We start from the raw sequence: 18,641 nt of genomic DNA, 5'->3' as shown, positions 1-18,641 counted from the left end.
TGTTTCCACGTGGAGTAGCGTTTCCGCTCCGCAGAACGGCGGCTGAAAAATGACCTCAAAGCTCATTGGTGTAGAAAATCTTCCATGCTCAATTTTGCTGATATTTTTTTTTTTAAATAAAACATGTAAATTTCAGCTGATATATCCCATACACATCTAACTGTTTATGGTTCGGTAATCAAGCTCAAACAAGGCTGATTTGTATATTAGAGAAGAGTTATGTCTGATATTCAAAGGCGCATTTTTCTAAGAAAACTGTCAAAGTTTCCTGTAAAACTGACTGTTATCTGTGACTGCATGAGCAATGACTGATATCATAATCCTGAAAATAACAAACCACTTGTGCTGCAACTCCAATGGTTCTGGCAGAGACTTTCAGTACCACTCCGTTCTGTTGTCCCAGACAATTATCTGAAACAGACACAGTTCTGATACACTCTTCTTCTTCTTCTTCTTTTTTTTTTTTTCCACCGGGGCTCATCTGTTTTTTCCCAATAAGCAAATAGATAGGAGCTCAGAATAGGTGGGACTTGGCTGTTGCCTTGTCATTCTTTGCCAGGGGATGACGCATCTGCTGCTATGTTGAGGGGAGGGGAAAAAGAAGAAGAAGAAGAAGAGAGAAAAAAAAAAAAACAGTTATCAACAGGATATGGCGGTGTCAGACAGGAAGTCAGCGCTGACAGGGGTTTTGCAGAGAGCGAGATGCTCTGCAGGATCTGCGATGATGCATCAAATTGCAACAGTTCCGTCTAAAATAGGCCTCGACCGCAAAATATGTGATATAATTGGGATAGATAACAAAACATTAATTGTATTCATTGTTAATTAATAGCTTTATCAGTGGTTTTAAGTAGTAGGTGGATATAAAGATATTAATGTCCTTTATTCTTAACTCCTTTTTGGAATCAGTAGTATGATCATTTAATTTTATCACACTGCAAACCAACTCATTGCATTAAGTGGCATTTTTCTTGCAATGATCTGCCTCATCTTAAAATACTCAAACAAGAGAAACTGAGTGTGAAAATCCTCCCCACTAACAAAAAAAATCCACCCCTCCAAGGAGATTTAAGATTAAAAAACGAAACAAAATCACGTTGAGATGGATATTTTTTGCAGTGTGCCAGCCCTAAAAAAAAAAAAGAAAAAAAAAAAAGGTGTGTAAACTCTATTCCCTTCTGTGTATTAAAAAAAAAAAAAAAAAAGATGGGTAAATTAGTTTCCTCGGTGGGATTTACCCTCCTCTTCTGTACATCTCTGCATTTCCAGCAGCAGCTTTCCTGTGAAAGAGGGACCGGAGGAAGCTCGGAGACGCGTCTGCAGAGCGCAGGCTTTGTACAGGAGGGGGCGGAGGGAAAGAGAGAGAGAGAGAGAGAGAAGGAGAGAGAGAGAGAGAGGGAGAGAGAGAGAGAGAGAGAGAGAGAGCTGTGACAGCGCTCATCACCCACTGAACAACCAGGACGGGTTGCATCCGAGCAATCGCTGTCATTCGCAGACGGAGTTTACAGCCTTTGCGCCGCTTTTTCTTTCGATCTTTTTCTGCCGCACCCCCTCCCTCTACCCGGTGCTGCCCAACCAGTCGACCATGGTTTCTATAATTTCAGACCTGGACCCTCTCAAAAGCTGGAACGTGTTAAGGTAAGCGCCCGGTCAGTTTCTCCACAGCCTCGCCATTGTGAACGGGGTGATAGCAGAGAGAGAGAGAGAGAGAGAGAGGGAGAGAGGGGGGGATCGAGACAGAAGTGCCGTGGTGTTTTGGAGGAAAAATAAGGGTGGGACGCGGTGCAGACGGGAGGTCGCTGCCTTTTAGAGCCGTGGTTCTGGCGCTGCGGTGCGTAATTACGCACGGATTGCGCCGTTTGGCTATAATCTGCGCCGAGTACAGCGCTCTTTCTACTTTCTGAGCTCATCTCCCTGTTTCCCCCCTCTGCTCTGTCATGAGTCTGACGCATGCAAGCTGCTCTGTGTCCGCGTACATCTCATTAACCCCCGCTGATCCTGCCCTGCACAGCGCTTCATCACCACCATCATCTCCAAAACTTCGCCCCATTCCAGCGCAGAAGTAAGAATAACACTCATCTATCAGCCCCCCTCCCACACCAACACCCACCCACCCCCACCTATTCCCCCTCCCTCTCCTCCCTCCCTCCCCCCCCCCCATGCTGATTTGGTCCCTCCAAATGTTGAAGAGCCTCGCGCGCTGCCAGTAAAAAAAAAAAAAAAAAAAAAAAAAAGTACGCCCCTCTAGGAATTTATCTTGAAACATTTACTCATGGCTGATTGCCTGCAACAGAGCCGCTTTTAAAGAACATTAAATTTTATCTCCCGAGCTACAAAACATGTTTTCAGCGCGAGCTCCACCAGCACAGCCATTTACTTCTTGGCACGAGGAGGCGGTCCTGATACAAATTTGATTCACCTAGTCTTCCCCTGAGGTCAAAGGTGAAACTTTTTCTAGCTCATGAACGAGCACTTTTTTTTTTTTTTTTGTCAAACAGCTATTAGACTCGCAGGCAGGACACAAGGCTTTATCTCGGACCTGCGAATCACTATGAATACATTCACTGTCATTAAGCATCTCAACAGAAAAGCCTATGAATTTAAAAGCTGGCATTTAAAAGGCCTTGTCCCTGAATATTTCAGCCATTTGATAAATAAGTCATTATTCCCTCAACAGACTCGGCGGCAGCGGCGGGGACTATCGCAAATTCTATTTTAGAAACTGAGAGAGGAGACAGAACCCTCAAGACCCTCAAATTATTCTTTTAATGCTGCCTCTCCCCTCTTTTATCATTTTTTATCCCCCCACCTACCCCCCAACCCAACTGCCCTCCATCCCACCATCATCATCCACAAATCCAAAATAGAAAATGAGTGCAGTAATGTAGAACAGGCATATTTCAGTGAACTGCTGATGGATTGGGGGGGGGGGGGGGGGGGGGGGTTGGGTGGGTGGGTGGTGGTGGTGGTCGGAGGGGGGGGGGGGGGGGGATAAATGATGTCATTTCTAAACAGGCGGTGATGACCATCCAGACTGAGAAATAGGGCATGCAGCTGACCTGACACACACACACACACACACACACACACACACACTTTCACACACATAAATAGCCACAGTAAAGACTTTCTCTGTGGACACACACTCTCTCCTCTCTTCTCGGTCTATTTGCTTAACGGGGACAGATCTCCTGGTATCATTAAAAATGTCACTTATACCTAATTTTAGCACGGATGACGAGTTAATAACGGACGTATTGTCCTCCTGACGGCATCCGCGCTTGCTTTAAAGATGAAAGGTCAAAGGTGAGGATTTATGTTTCAAGATTGAGAAAGTTTTGCACAGGGAATCCAAGGAGAGTTTTTTTTTTTTTTGTCACCTATTTATAGCAAGCAGAGTTGGATCAGTCGGTTAAAGGAAAGAGGGAAGCAAAAGAGGAAAAAGGAAGGATAGAAGGAGGTAGCAGAGAGGTATTTACTTCCCCTCTGTCTCTTTCCTCTTCTCTTTATTAAACCTTTGTTCTTCCAGATTAGAGGCTGGAGCAGCTGTCCCTCTCCAAAGACAACGCATCTTAATAAAGACCAGCTTACAGCCGGCCCGCCGCTCACACTCTCCCGGGGTCACACACACACACACACACACACACACTCTCCTCTACTCCCTCACACACACACACACACACACAGAAACAAGCACTCACGCCCACAGACGCACCTCTCAATCGACTATGATAATGAAGCACCTCGGCGGCGTCCTCTGCGTCGTTTTCTCCCTAATGAGACTCACCTCCGTCACGCTCAGACACACACTTAACACACACACACACACTCATATCATAAACACGCCATTAACAAGAAAGTGTGTGTGTGTGTGTGTGTGTGTGTGTGTGTGTGTGCGTGCTGTTGTTGTTGTTGTCGAGCCAACCAGAAGCGGTTGAAACAAAGGAGAGCGATAAAGAGCGCACACACTCACTGCCTTATCAAAATACTTATTTGATTTAGTTAGATAACTGTTTTCTACATTTTAACAGATGAAAACCGTGCACGACGACTCGGTGTGATCACAGTTTGTGGAAAAAATCCGATTTCTGCTAAAATTTAACAAACAAACAAACAAAAAAAAAAGGTGTTGCATCGTTAAAGATTTGAAAACAGGGATATTGTAAAGGGAACTATCGATGCGGATAAAAGATGAGACCTCACTGCTGTAACGCAATTAGACAGCATGATATGCATATTAGCACAATTAGCTGATTAATGCAGCTTTGTGGAATTTGATTTAGTTGAAATCCATCAAGGAGTTAATGCAAGTGACAAACGTGTGTGTGTGTGTGTGTGTGTGCATGTGTTAAAGAAAGCATGTTTCATTATCTGATCAGCAGCAGGGTGTGTCTTCTCTCTGCATCTCTGCTATCTTGTATACTGTATCTGTCTACACACACACACACACACACACACACACACACACACATATATAAACACACAATCATTCTCCAGAAAAAAAAAAAAACGCAGTGGATGGATGTTAGAAATCTGTCCGTGCTGTCTCACGGTGCACGTCACATATCTGAAGTGCAGTTCAGTTATTCCATAATGAGAAACAGCATGCATATTAATTCCATCTGATTACATCCAGCTACCACACACACACACACACACACAATCGCGCACACACACACACGCGCGCGGCAAAGACGAGGTGTGTTCTGTATTCAATTAGGGAGGGGAGAGAGGAGCGCTCAGGTTTTTATTCTGTTGCTGTCTGGTTAAATCATTGCTGGATGTGCAGATAGACACAGGAAGTTCAAGATAAGTGTGTGTGTGTGTGTGTATTTAGAAACAAATATAACCAAACTAGCGGTTAAGTTAGGAAACAAGAGCATAATTTCAACATTTTTTGGTTCAAGCTCACATAGTGAAAAAAAAAACAAGCGCTTCTCTTCTGGGTCCGTTTCCGCCGGCGTCCGGTCATCGAAATCCTCTCACCCCGAGCAGGTGTACCGCCCCGTTCGCTCCGAGAGAGGCGGGAGGGGGAAAGGAAAGCAAAGGGAAAGTGCGAGGCGGTTGAAAGTGAAGGGGGCTTGACCTTTGACCCCACAGTGTTGGTTTTAATTAATCCACTTAAAGAGTTTGTCCGCTTGCATTATGTGTCGCTTTGTATCCCTCTGGACCGCGAGGAGAGGCACAAATCCATCTGCCTAATTACCAAGACTGCTGTTTGAATCGTTAAATCCCCTCTGATAGTGTGTGTGTGTGTGTGTGTGTGTGTGGCGTGAGAGTGTGTGTGGTGCTTTATCTATAAGCCAGACCTTTTCTCTATTCAGGATTATACTGGTTTTAATGAAAGGGTTAGAGTGAAAACATTTCTTAAAGGCCGACACTGATATTTTTCTGGACCGAAGCTGCTGACGATACAGTTTTATCTTTAAATTTGAGCAATTTCATGGTGGAAAACAACATGTTTTGACCGGAATTTCAGTCCCTTTTTCTGTTTCTGTCTCTGTGGAAGAGATGTTAAAATGTCACAGCACCACTGAAGCCGAGCTAATTAAACGATCCAATGTAACACAGGTGTCACTGCAGGTTTCATTTGATTATCAGAGTTAGAAAATGATCATTTGCGGAGGTTTGATTTTGAATCAAAATCCCCAATTTACCTGAAAAAAAAAAAACTTCTCATGAACTCCCTCTTCTGTCATCCTTTTCCATCCTTCCATCGATGCGTTCTTGATGTTTGCTCCATGGAGATGGAGGACAGGACCGTCTCCGCTGCCCTCTTCGCCCTGATTCGCTCCCTGAGTTGTGATGTTTTTGACGCGTGTTGAGTGATGACGCCGCTCCAGTCATGTGACGTCCTAACGAGCTATTTTCAGGGGTTTATTCCGGCTTTCAAATGAACATCAGAGCAGTGGAAACACCTTACATGGTTCAGATGATTATCAGCCCCCCTCGAGAGAAAGGTTTGTTGCCTGGAGCCCAACGGGAGCTGTTTGAATGAGGGGAAAGAGTGAGAAGTAGCACAGGAAGTAAATTTACCCTCATATTTTTATTTGCAAAATAAAGTTTTGCCGCCTTTGGGATGTAAAATCCACAGTGTGCTCGTTAACTGGAGTCAAACTGATATATTAAAAATAATTTAAAGAGATGCATAACGGTGACTGTATCTCACATCATGTAAGCGATGTGAAAGAGGGAAAAGCCGGGTGACAAGTTTAAATGAAAATGATGGCGGCAGGAAGGAGGGTCGGGCTGCTGCGGGGCGGACCTCAGAATTCATTCTCCGCTTCCCACAGCTGTCAATCAAGCGGCGGAGTACAATACGGCATTCAGCATCGGAGCGACGCAGGCGGACGGGGGCGGGCAGAAGGAGAAAGAGAGGGAGGGCTGAATTCCTCCGAACCCCCTGGAATCAGCAAGAGATAATTACATAGTTGAGGCGAGAGTGCGTCAGAAAAAAACACAAAAGAGACGGAGAGGAAAGATGACAGAGAGGGAAGGCGACTGGGAAAGCTACAGAGGAAAGGAAAGATACGAAATTACAGGAAGAGAGAAACGCCGAAAAGACGAGGGGAGTGCACGCCATATATAGGCGAGACTCCTCCAGGTGTGTGTGTGTGGTTAAGCAGACAGTGTTTTATTATTAAAAGTTGGACACCTCTGATATGATGGTATTATCAATATTGGAAGTATAGTTGTGGAAAGTAATAAAACACATTTACTCAAGTACTTTACTTGAGTTATACTACTTTATACATTTCAGACTCAACTATCACACTTTTTACTCCGCTACATGTATTTGACTGCTAGTTATCGTGCAGATTTACATGCAAACACATAAAAGGAGATGATTTTTTATAGATTAAAGGATCCAACACTATCGGGCTGCAACTGAAGATCGTTTCCGTTATCAGTTGATCTTCAGAGCGCTCCGTTGATTAATCATGTGGTCCATAAAACATCAGAAAAACATGAAAAAAACGTCCATCACGAGTTCATAGATCCTAAAGGGATGTCTGTGTCTCCATTGGTTGCTCTGTCTTTGTCCGTACAACAGTTCTTAACCCCAAATGTGTGTAAAATCTTGCATTTAAGAGGCTGCAACCAGCATTTTTTTTTGGTATTTTCCCTTAAAAAACGGACTTAATAATCATCAAAAGTGCTGCTGTCATTATAAATTGTTTACATTTGTTAAAGTACCACCCCATTGACCAGCTACAGCATTAAAATGCTGCTTACATATTAATGCATCAATGAAAATAAACCATTAACATATACAAGCCTCACAGTTCCTCACACATTCAATAGCTTCAGTCATTCAATATATGAGTGAAATAGCAACTCTGCTCTTTAAGTAAAGGTTTTATGAATTTTCTATGTTTTAAATCTTTATTCCAGTCTAGGTGGAGCATCTATGATATAAAACACTGCAAGAATCCCTGCGTCCCCTGACAGGAGTCATACTGCATCCCGTATTTAACTTTTGATACTTAAGTTAAATTTTTATTTAAAGGGTCTGAATTCCTCTTTCAACTCTGCTGATACTAATGCAACATTTTCATTGGATTTTGCACATGTAAGCATATTTATTATTCTGGTTTCAGTGGAGAGGTTTGTGGTCAAAGTGCCCTTCCTGGGGCTTTTTTTTTCCCATGCTGTCAAGAGTAGAAGTATCCCGGGAAAGTGAATTCTCATCAGGAATGAAAAAGGATGAATTTTTAAGATATTTATAAGGTGTAGTTTCTGCGTGTCGTACTGCTGTCAGAGTTGAAACTTGGGGGATTGTTCTGCTTTTACAAGTCAGTCGCAATGCTGCATTATTCTGAAAAGCCTTTCAGATAGTGTGGTGTTGACAGGTTACAGTGTGTGTGTGTGTGTGTGTGTTCCTGTCCCAAAGTAAGATTACCTACCGCAGGTTTACAGATGCCAGACACACACACACATACACACAGGTCACAGGTCACATGACAGTGTGTGTGTGTGTATATAATCATCATCAGTGAGCAGGAGATAACATGACTGCACATGTAAATCAAGAATGCTTAAAGTATTTCTGTCATTTTATCCTTTTTTTGACTTTTTCTTTCTCGCTCGCTTTGTCTTTTTCCTCTCATTACTTCATTTTTTCTCTTTTTCTTTATTTCCTTCTTCAGTTTCTGAGTTTTTAAAAAAAAATGTATCTGTTTTTCTGTTTCCTCTCATTTCTCTCTTTCTCTTTTCTTTCTTTTTGTCACTCTCGTTCTTTTCAATAAGCCCATTAGCCCATTTTTTTCTTTCGTTCTTTTTCTGTTAACTTAAACGACTCAGTCCAACCTATGCATTAGCCCATGCACACACACACACACACACACACACACACACACACACACACACACACACAGGCACGCACACACTTAACACCATTGGCCCAAAGTGACAAATCTGTTTAATAATGCACCACCTGGAGCACGGCACTCTATCTCTATCTCTCTTGCTCGCGCTCTCTTTCACCAACCCTCACGCTCTCTCTCTCTCTCTCTCTCTCTCTCTCTCTCTTCCACACAAACACACACACACACACACAGACACACACACACACTAATCATTCCCTCTGGCTGTATTTTAGTGCTGTACTTTGTTATAGTCTTATTCTCAAAGGTACTGCTGCCTTGTGCACGACAACCCGGCCCATAAAAAAGCTGTTTGTGTGTGTGTGTGTGTATGTGTGTGTGTGTGTGTGTGTGTGTTTCCCCCGGTGACACACAACCGTGTTTGTGTGGTATGGCTTAAGAGACACTGGAAGTATGGAGTAGATTCTCTCCTCCACCTTCTCTCTTTGCATCCCTCTTTTATCTCTCTTTTTTTATTTCTATTCCACCTCCCGGTCCTCATTCGTAGCAGATTTCCCTTTGCGCTCTTCCAATGCATCACATTCCCCTCTCACACACACCCCCAACCTCTCTTGTGTTTTTTTTTTTTTTATTATTCATAGTGATCCCCTACAAGCGTGTAACCAGGGAGGAAAAGAGGAAGACGATGAGGGAGAGAAAGAGAGCAGGGTGACGGTGGGGGGTAAGGGGGGGGGGGGGGGGGGAGAAAAATGAGAGGGAAAAATAGATTCCCTCTCATAAATAAACAGCTTTTGCTTGCAACCCAAACGGAAAGCTTAGCGGAGTGGTGGAGGGGAAGGGAAAGGGGGTGAGGAGGGGAAGGGGGAGAGGGAGGATGCGAGGAAAGAGGAGGAGGAGGAGGAGGGATGAGGGGGTGAGAGTCAGTGAAGGAAAGAAAAACATTGGCACTCTGCCCGGTGAAAATAAGCGAAAAAAAAAAACCCTAAAAAACATGGAATTAAATCTCTTTTGTGTTTTTTGACTGATGGATGCTCAAAGTGAAGCCAAAAAAAAAAAAAAAAGCATTGACAATGCATGACCAGAGGCCAAATGAAAAACTGACCAATCAGAGTGCTTTTTGCAAGGATCACTTCAATAGGTCAGAACCAGAGGCCATATGTGAAGGAAACTCACTCTTCATCGGTTCATAAGTCTTCATAAGTTGACGATAATTACAGCTGGCTTCATATTAAAATTTTGATTATGTTTAATGATAGATAAGATGCATTTTGCTTGATTGTGCTGCACAAGTACGCGTGCGTGTGTATTGTTCCACGGTTTAAAATACAGCGCTCAAATTTAAACACGCTGTATGTTAAAATATCGACTGTCAGCAGCTTCATTCCAGAAAATATCCGCACGAGCTTTGAGAAACCTGCGTCGGTCACACTGCAGAGAGAGAAAAATATAGAGAGGATGAGAGGGAGAGCTAATGAATTATGGGTGGCCTGTGAATAGAGAGAGAGAGAGAGAGAGAGAGGTCTGTGCTCTGTCGCTCCTCTTCCTCCTCCTGGGTTATGGAAGTGTCACGCTGCGAGTGTTGCCATGCAGATGGTGACCCTGGAGTGTTGCAAAAAAAAAAAAAAAAAAGAGGAGGGAGGGAAGAAAAAGCAGAGCGAGCTCAAGAGAAAAATATATGGGAGAAAAGAGAGAGAGAGGATTGTTTTTGTTGTTTTTTTTTTAAAATGCAAACTGTCTCGACGGAAGAAAAGCAGGAAGTGAAGCTGATTGACCGCAGTCGTCATCGCTGTCAACACGGATCGACTGGTTTTTGGTTTATGAAGAGCAAAACCAGCAGCTGCCGAGACAACTAACGTATCGATCAGTTCAGCAATAAAGCACGTATAATCAATCAAACTGGATTACTGTATGATGGAGGTCCTCGGTTGTCAGTTAAAACCTACATGCAGATCGGGTGACGACCAGGGGTCAGAGGCCAACTGGAGATAAACCAGAGCAGGAAGAAAGAAACTGAACTTCTCACATGTGATATTTGCCAAGAAGGGATTCTCTCTCTCTCTCTCTCTCTCTCTCTGTAACACACACTCAAACATTTTGTGTTTGAAAGGGAACAGAGCCACAGGGTGGAGTCCAGATAGCGAGAATACAGTGTGATGTAATAACCAGAGCTGATTTGCGCCAGACTCCGAGTCGTCATGTCAATGAAAGGAAACTCCCTTTTTTACTACTTTGTGCTAAACATTAAAAAAAAAAAAAGTTCGATTACCACATTAAATACTCTTAATATGATATCATCTCCTTTTCCCTCATTGAAAAATCCATAATGCTGCAGTTACATACTGGCCCAACAATTGGCTCTGAAGTAGTTGTGAGGTCACAAATCATGCTTGTAGGTACACGCCTTAAACTCTGCATGTACGTCATTCTGCACAGTGAAGCTGAAACATCCAAGTAGAAGAGCAAGAAGAATAAAAAAAAAAAAGCAGAATAGCAGTGGTTCAGGCAGAGCGTTGAAGTTGCGCTCGCATTACCTCAGCTGAGTCGTTCATGCTTCACCATCAGTGGCTCGTTCATCAGCTGCTTGGCTACCAGCTGACTAGTAACATCCAATCATGCACAGTTGCCCTTCTAACCTGACGCTAACTAGTCTGCTGATATCCTCGTGCCGCACTCCACCACCCTGACTTCCTCTGTCTGATGTCCTTATATGTGATTTTTTTTAAATTGCTGCTCAGATTCTCCAAGAAATCCCTCAAAGACCTGAACATTTGCTACCGAATCAAACTGGATTTGCTATAAATGATCACTTTTCCTGACATGAGTGTCTCTGACTGAACACTGTGAGAGTGAAGCCAGTGTTCTGTCAGTTCAAAATGTAAAGATAGGCCAAGAACTGAGCAAAAAAACAAGCAAGAATTTCATTTTAGACATAATAATTCAGCTCTATCATGCACTTTATCTTGATATTTATTTCTCATGTCATGTGATACATTTGCGAAATGCATTCTGCAGCTTTTGGATGCCATCTCTGTTGTAGTTCAAAGGTCATTTTAACAAACTCCTGCTGATAAATGTATTTAAATGTACGGTTTTGAACTCTAAAGACATTTCCAGAGGATCGTGCTCTACCTCAGCAACGGAAACGATCGATGACTCAACGAGTACTTCATCATGTGTGTCAACCTTGGAAATATGAGGCTTTCATAACTCACTGTTGGGAGTTTTTTAGGAACTCACAGTCACCTTAAGACATTTCTTGACCAAAGAGGAAGTGACAAGGCAGTATTCATATTACAACATTGTCCCTGTTGACACATCATTCAATCTGTGCTCTGATTGGCTATCTCACGGACATGTGGCTTTGTTATTTATGGCAGTTAAACGTGCACGTAGATGGTTTTTCAACTTTTCTCTGACATATACGTCATATACAGCGGCATTATTACAAACAAACTTCTACTTCAGTTTATGGATTATATATAGGGATGGACAAAATAATTGAAACACCTCAAAGCTTCTTTTTATTTAGTCCAGCTGTTGTACTTCTCAGTAAAGGAGACCTCACTGCAACTCAACAAAGTTTTACAGCAGCCCAGTATGGAGAAGTACGTTGTCTTACTTCTGCTCGACCTGGCCGTATCAGGCTGTTGATGACCAAAACATTGGATGAAAGATGAAAATGTCAAGAGCCGGGAAAAGTAAGGTAGTGAGGAGCTGGAGAGAGGAGAGTAGACAGACGGTGTTACTGCAGCTGCAGAAACAGTGTGTGTTTTATGGGAGTGGACTGTTGCTTAATGTTCTGCACACAGTCAGATGACTGGAGAAACAGCCCTGGAGCAATCATGGTCATTACATCTCATACTGTGTGTGTGTGTGTGTGTGTGTGTGTGAGAGAGAGAGAGAGAGAGAGAGAGAGAGAGAGAGAGAGATGTATATGAGAAGTGGGAAGCAGAAACCATGCTTCCTCTTGTTCCTCTATATTGAAGTTCTTCAAAAGCACATTTAAAGGAAAAGGTTCAGGTCCCATCTTGAGCTTTTTCTTGCTGTAATCATCTCCTCATCATCTCTTAAATCATCTCTTCATACTGGCCGTTAAAAGATCCATTCTTGATTTCAGTGTAAGTTATCGGGGGACAAAATACACAGTCCTTGTTTGTGCAAAAACATATTTAAAAGTTTATCTGAGGCTAATATGAGGCTTTGGCAGCCTGAGTTAGTCAAATAGTCAGATATCTTTTAAAATTATAACCTTTTTAGTACAAATTCCCAGCTGCTCAACACTGGGAAACACTGTCCTGGGAAACAAAAAGAGATAAGCTTTTGAATGCGCTTGTGGATTTTGTCACTTACAAGCGTAGGATCTTTTAACGGTCAGTATGAACATGAGGAATGATGACAGCAAGAAACCTTCTCAGTGTTAATTTGGGCTCATGACTATTGTTTTAAGACAGACTTGAAAAACTGTGAACAAATCCTTAAAAGTCATACACAAATAAAATGGTTTTTTTTTATCATTTTGGGGGACTTTAGCGTACTTTAATTCCCTGGAGACTAACCCTAACCCTAAACCCTAACCTTAAACCTAACCCTAAACCCTAACCCTAAACCCTAACCTTAAACCTAACCCTAAACCCTAACCCTAAACCCTAACCTTAAACCTAACCCTAAACCCTAAACCCTAACCTTAAACCTAACCCTAAACCCTAACCCTAAACCCTAACCTTAAACCCTAACCCTAAACCCTAACCTTAAACCTAACCCTAAACCCTAACCCTAAACCCTAACCTTAAACCTAACCCTAAACCCTAACCTTAAACCCTAACCCTAAACCCTAACCTTAAACCTAACCCTAAACCCTAACCCTAAACCCTAACCTTAAACCTAACCCTAAACCCTAAACCCTAACCCTAAACCCTAACCTTAAACCTAACCCTAAACCCTAACCCTAAACCCTAACCTTAAACCCTAACCCTAAACCCTAACCTTAAACCTAACCCTAAACCCTAAACCCTAACCCTAAACCCTAACCCTAAACCCTAACCTTAAACCTAACCCTAAACCCTAAACCCTAAACCCTGACCCTAAACCCTAACCTTAAACCTAACCCTAAACCCTAAACCCTAACCCTAACCCTAAACCCTAACCCTAAACCCTAACCCTAAACCCTAACCTTAAACCTAACCCTAAACCCTAAACCCTAAACCCTAAACCCTGACCCTAAACCCTAACCTTAAACCTAACCCTAAACCCTAAACCCTAACCCTAAACCCTAACCTTAAACCTAACCCTAAACCCTAAACCCTAAACCCTAAACCCTGACCCTAAACCCTAAACCCTAACCTTAAACCTAACCCTAAACCCTAACCCTAAACCCTAACCCTAACCCATAATCACTACTTTACATCCCTAACTACAACTAACTAACTCTCATCACAGAATCAAGCACCAACCCTAAATTTTAAAAGCTTACCTTGTGGGTACATGCTTTCTCTTTTCCGTGTAAGTCCCCTAAAATGTGCGTGCACAGATTTATGTCTCCACAATGTGATTAATAGAGCTACACACACTCAGCAGGAGCTGCAAATCCTGCCCTCGCAGCCGTCGGTATACAGCATGTCTGGCTTTCTTTCTCGGAAAAACCTTGCTTATTTTTGTCTTCTTTTCTTTTCTTTCCTTCTCTCCCAGGACCGCGTTGCTACTGTTTTAAACAAAGCATCTTCGAATCTTTTGTGTGCCTCCCTTTGACATAATCCTGGTGTCTGTTGCCGTGGTTACACTGTCTTAATGTGCCATTGATGTGACTGTATGTATTAAAAGCATCACTGACTCCCGGCAAAACTTTAAATGTGTTTCTCTATCTCTCCTCCTCTCTTTCTCTCTCTCTCTCTCTCTCTCTCCGTTTCTTTCTCTCAACTCTGCGACTGTCGTGTTTTCTTTGTGTGTCAAACAGAGAAGACACAAGTGCACTTGTCTGTGCCACTTTGTTATTGATAGCATTTCAGTGATAGCGGATTATTTTTGGATTGCAACTGATACTGATATCTTGTACTATTATTCACTATCTTTCAATTTAAATTTGAATATTTTCATGCCGTTTCCCCCCCCCCCCTGTGTGTAGAATCCTTTGAAAAAGCAATTTGGGCAATCATGGCAGCTCTGAAGCTCTCCATTAAAACCAGTAGAAATGATGTACTTGTGTGTTCTCTGATCAAAATGTAGAATTAGAATCAAATCAGGGCCTTCCAATAGACAACCAGTCTGATCATTAATCAGGTCTGCACTGAATGTGTGATCAAAACAGCTTTATCAATGTAATCTTAGTGTGTGTGTGTGTGAAGTATCAGTGTGTTATTATTCCAGTCTGTCTACAAGCTGAATGCGCAGGCGATGAGCTTCACTACAGCGACATTATGACAACATTTCATCTCATCCCCCCTCGACGCGCGGCGGTTTGGAAGATGACGGTAATTTGGACGAGATGTTTCGAGGCCTTGGGTTCTCTCCCCTCGCTTGCCATTGGTCCCCAGTGCACCGCAACATTAAAGCGAGACTGGAGCGTGAATGTATGGCCGGCTATTAAACGGCAATCACACACAGAAGAGCTCTTTTATAAACGAACACATTTCTGCTTAATAGCTCTTGGAAGCAGAGTCGTCCAAATATGACATTTCAAATAAAAGCCCTCCGAACACCAGCGCTTGTTAAAATCTTTGCAGAAATCTATCAGTTTGTCAGTTTTTTTTTTTTTTTTAATATGATGTGGGTCAGAATGAAATCTGGATTGCCCCGTGAAATTCTCAGCTTAGATATGTGATCATGCAGAGCATCAGGAATGTCTGGCATCCTCTTAATAGTGTCACGCACAGTTAACTCGCTGTACATCTCCGTGGTCGATGTTCCAGGCAGCTCGCTGCAGCGGCTATGCCCGGTGGCAGCGCCGCTATCTGGGAAAACCTTGCGAGCCTTCTCTGCTCTGTGTCCCCGAGATTACTGGAAGCTCTCGCCCCCTAATGGCTGCTTGAGGGTGGAGTTAATGCCATCAGCGGGTTCTCTGCTCGCCCCTGGGAGTCCCACTCCACCCTGCCCCATTAATTTCAAGTGCTACTCATATCCTCGGCCCCCCCTTACTTTCCATCTTTCAGCCCCCTCCCTCGTTCCATCATCACTTTGGTTTGCCCAGCCCAATCTCGGCGCTCTCCTGGCTCATTTTGAGCTGTAATTGGACAGGACTCCCGAGGGACGGTCGTCAGCACGCCCCAGTGCCTCGCGTCCCATCTCCAGAGTGGAAACGCGCCCGGCCATGGTCGATAAGCAGTGCTCCTCGTCAGTCCAACATTCCCTACTCTGCTAACTTTCAATGGGCAGAATGACTGGGCCTCACTTTTAAACAAGTGTACTCTGACAGTCCAGAATAGGCCCACATCAAGATATGAACCTCCGCCTGCCCAAGCTTTTGTCAAGGACCACTGTAGCAAAACACACTGCAAAAATCTCTCTTCTTGACAAGTTATTTCTGATGGTATTGATTCCTAGAAATATTTTTTTAATGCAAGTGAAAAGATCTGCCAGTGCAACATAAATATCTCCACCTGTTTCCAATGTAAATGAAAGATTTAACGTGTTTTTTTTATTGATTCTAGTGCATCGACTGGTCTCACTGTGTCTTGTTTTAAGGTGAAGATACACTTTCTATTTCTATTTCTATTGGAAACAAATCAGAATATTCTTATTGCGTTAGAATTTCTTTTTAATCGCTTAAAGAAAATTAAGATTTTAGGCAGAAGTGAGCAGAGAAGATGCAGATTTTTGTCAAGAGAAGTTAATTTTGATTTCAGAGAACACTTGAAACAAGTTATTTCCTTTTTGAAACAGGTGGAAATCATTTCTTTCCTTCTTCTATGAAAATAAGACTAAACATGTAATTCAAGACAAAAATGACTTGATATTTTTGTAGAGTTTTTAACTGTTTATGAGGGAAATAAATAGAGTGAACCCCATCAAAGTAGCTGTTGCTTAATTAGGATACTGTCTTTCTAATAGAGTAAACTTCATAAGGAGTTTATAAGTTGTAACTGATGGTAAATGGATTGAGAGCCAAGAAGACAAGTGAGGTCATACTAGAGGAGTATAAACATCAGCCAAAGGGACTTTTCCACAGCCTGGCAACCAAAACACTGGTTTTATAATAATACAAGTATAATTTATTAATAAAACAAAGATAAATATTTATAGACTATTAATGTTTATTGTTTAGAGATGATAAACTCTTCATAAAGTATGACGTATAGGAAAATTTCTTTAAATCCCTGTGAGAATCCTCTGAGATCCTCAAACTACATAGAGAACAACAGCCATATGTGCCAGAAAACACCATATTACATTTATCCACTGACTACATAAGACACAAGTATGATCCTGCCATCCGTCTCTCTCAACACTCACCATCAAACACAGACAGCGTACAAATAACATGACTTTACACTGTCAAATTGCGTGCGATTCTCACAATATGCCAATTCTTCACACTTTTGCCCAAAGGTTGCAAAAGCAGAAGGAGAGCACTGTTCAAGACCGCCAACTGGACATCTTCCAACGTCACATCGAGCACTTTAACCAGAGATTTTTACCGTCTAGTCAGGTATAAATGGAGATTTTTTAGCGCCATGTCAGGACATTTTCACCACATTTTACCGTATTAACCCAAATCATGATCTCACCGCAACCATAACCAAGCGGATTTTGTGCCTAAACCTAACACACATCATTAAACGACACACAAAAAAAAGGTTAAAAATGCGGCATTAAATTGGCGTATCACCTGCGTGCTAAAATTAGACTTTGGCATATGCACTGCATGCAATCTGAAAGAGTAAAGTCTTATTTGTACGCAGATTGTGAGACCAGGTTGGAGAGTTATATATCTGCTGGTGGTGTGTTTGGATCTCTCTCGTTGTGCCAGCTTTCCCTCGAGCAGCATTTGTGCTGGTAATCTGTTGTATGAGCCCGTCTCATCAGAGGCAGAGGAACATTTGGAACCGCGAACAGAGAGGAAGGATAACACCCTCTAAAAGCTTCCTGCTTTCCTCTCTTATTGCCCACAGCTCAATCCCAACTATCTCAAATCTCTCTCTCCTTATCTCCTCTCCTTTATTACCCGAGCTTGACTGGCACCTGACAGTTGAGAAAAATGGCCTAAATTGAGGCTGACCCGAGCGTTGTCGGCTGTCGGTGTATACCTGCAGCTCCCCCCAGAGGCTGGCCCGGCTCAGGTTGGGAAAAAAAAAATGCTTGCAGCGAGCATGTTTTTGACTTTTGCCTGGATGATAAAGTTAGTTTCTTTGTCCCTGCCCGTCTGTTCATGCTGTAGAGCCCCTTAGACAGTCTCAAAACATCCAGTTTTATATAATCACTCTCACTGCTGACCTGTCCTCTCACCAGCTCTGCAACAATTACAGCTGAATACCTGATGTGTATGTGTGTGTGTGTGTGTGTGTGTGTGTGTGTGTATGTGTGTGTTTGCCTGTTACCAAGTAGAAAAGAGAAGAAGGCAGGCGGCGAAAGTGTGTGTCGGAGCTGTATTGGCATTCACACGCCAGCGGATGAAAGCGGCGGCGCCGTTAATAATTGAAAGAGTACTTAACGACAGGAGCGCTGCCCTCGCAAGACAGCTTTTAATAACCAGGAAGGTTTCATATTTCTAGTTCTCCTCTTTTTCATCTCTGCCCCCCCCCCCCCTCCACCTCCCATCCCCTTCGCCGCCGCCTCCCCCCACCTCCTGCCCGTTCCTCTCTTCTTCTTTAGAAGCTTTCTCAGCTCTATTCACAGGAGCAAAGGAACGCCTCTAAAGAAGTATCTATCTGCCTTTTAAAAACATAGCTGAAGAAAAGGTGTGTGTGTGTGTGTGTGTGTGTGTATTTACACTATTAAAGTGGGGCACATTGTGTTGGAATGGATAGCGTACCATGCCTATTGACAGGGAAGTCTATTTATTACGTGTTCCACATTATCCCTCTGTCCCTGCTGTCTAGTTGAGAGATATGTATTTGTTTATGGAGGCGCTTCGTCTCTACTCTTAATGCGCTTGCCGCTCACCCTCATTAATTCACTTGATGGTCTTTGATTTGCCGGGCATCACTAAGTCGCATTAAGAAATGTATTTCCCAGCTCTTACTTAACGACGCTTCCAGAACGAACGCAATTAAATGCACATTTAAATGCTTGAGGTTTCCCTCTAAATTCATGAGCAGAGACAGGCGCTTGATTAGCGCCCCGCAGAAAATTAAGCAGCCGCGGAAAAGGTGATGCTGAGCTTTT

The 18,641-nt window shown here is 42.9% G+C and overlaps 1 protein-coding gene across 1 annotated transcript in view; it reads left to right on the top strand.

The window, feature by feature from the left end:
* Window positions 1–1,398: 1,398 nt before the first annotated feature.
* celf2 (cugbp, Elav-like family member 2) overlaps window positions 1,399–18,641 on the top strand; it is a 224,305-nt gene continuing 207,062 nt past the window's right edge. The window contains exon 1 of the mRNA XM_044344112.1: window positions 1,399–1,638. Within this exon, the coding sequence (XP_044200047.1) occupies window positions 1,586–1,638 (53 nt within the window). The 5' untranslated portion in view covers window positions 1,399–1,585. The remainder of the gene's footprint in view (window positions 1,639–18,641) is intronic.

Source organism: Thunnus albacares, chromosome 23, assembly GCF_914725855.1.
Source record: "Thunnus albacares chromosome 23, fThuAlb1.1, whole genome shotgun sequence".
In the NCBI taxonomy this organism is placed as follows: domain Eukaryota; kingdom Metazoa; phylum Chordata; class Actinopteri; order Scombriformes; family Scombridae; genus Thunnus; species Thunnus albacares.
Note: the sequence above shows the minus strand (reverse complement) of the source record. Positions and strands in the feature narration are given on the sequence as shown.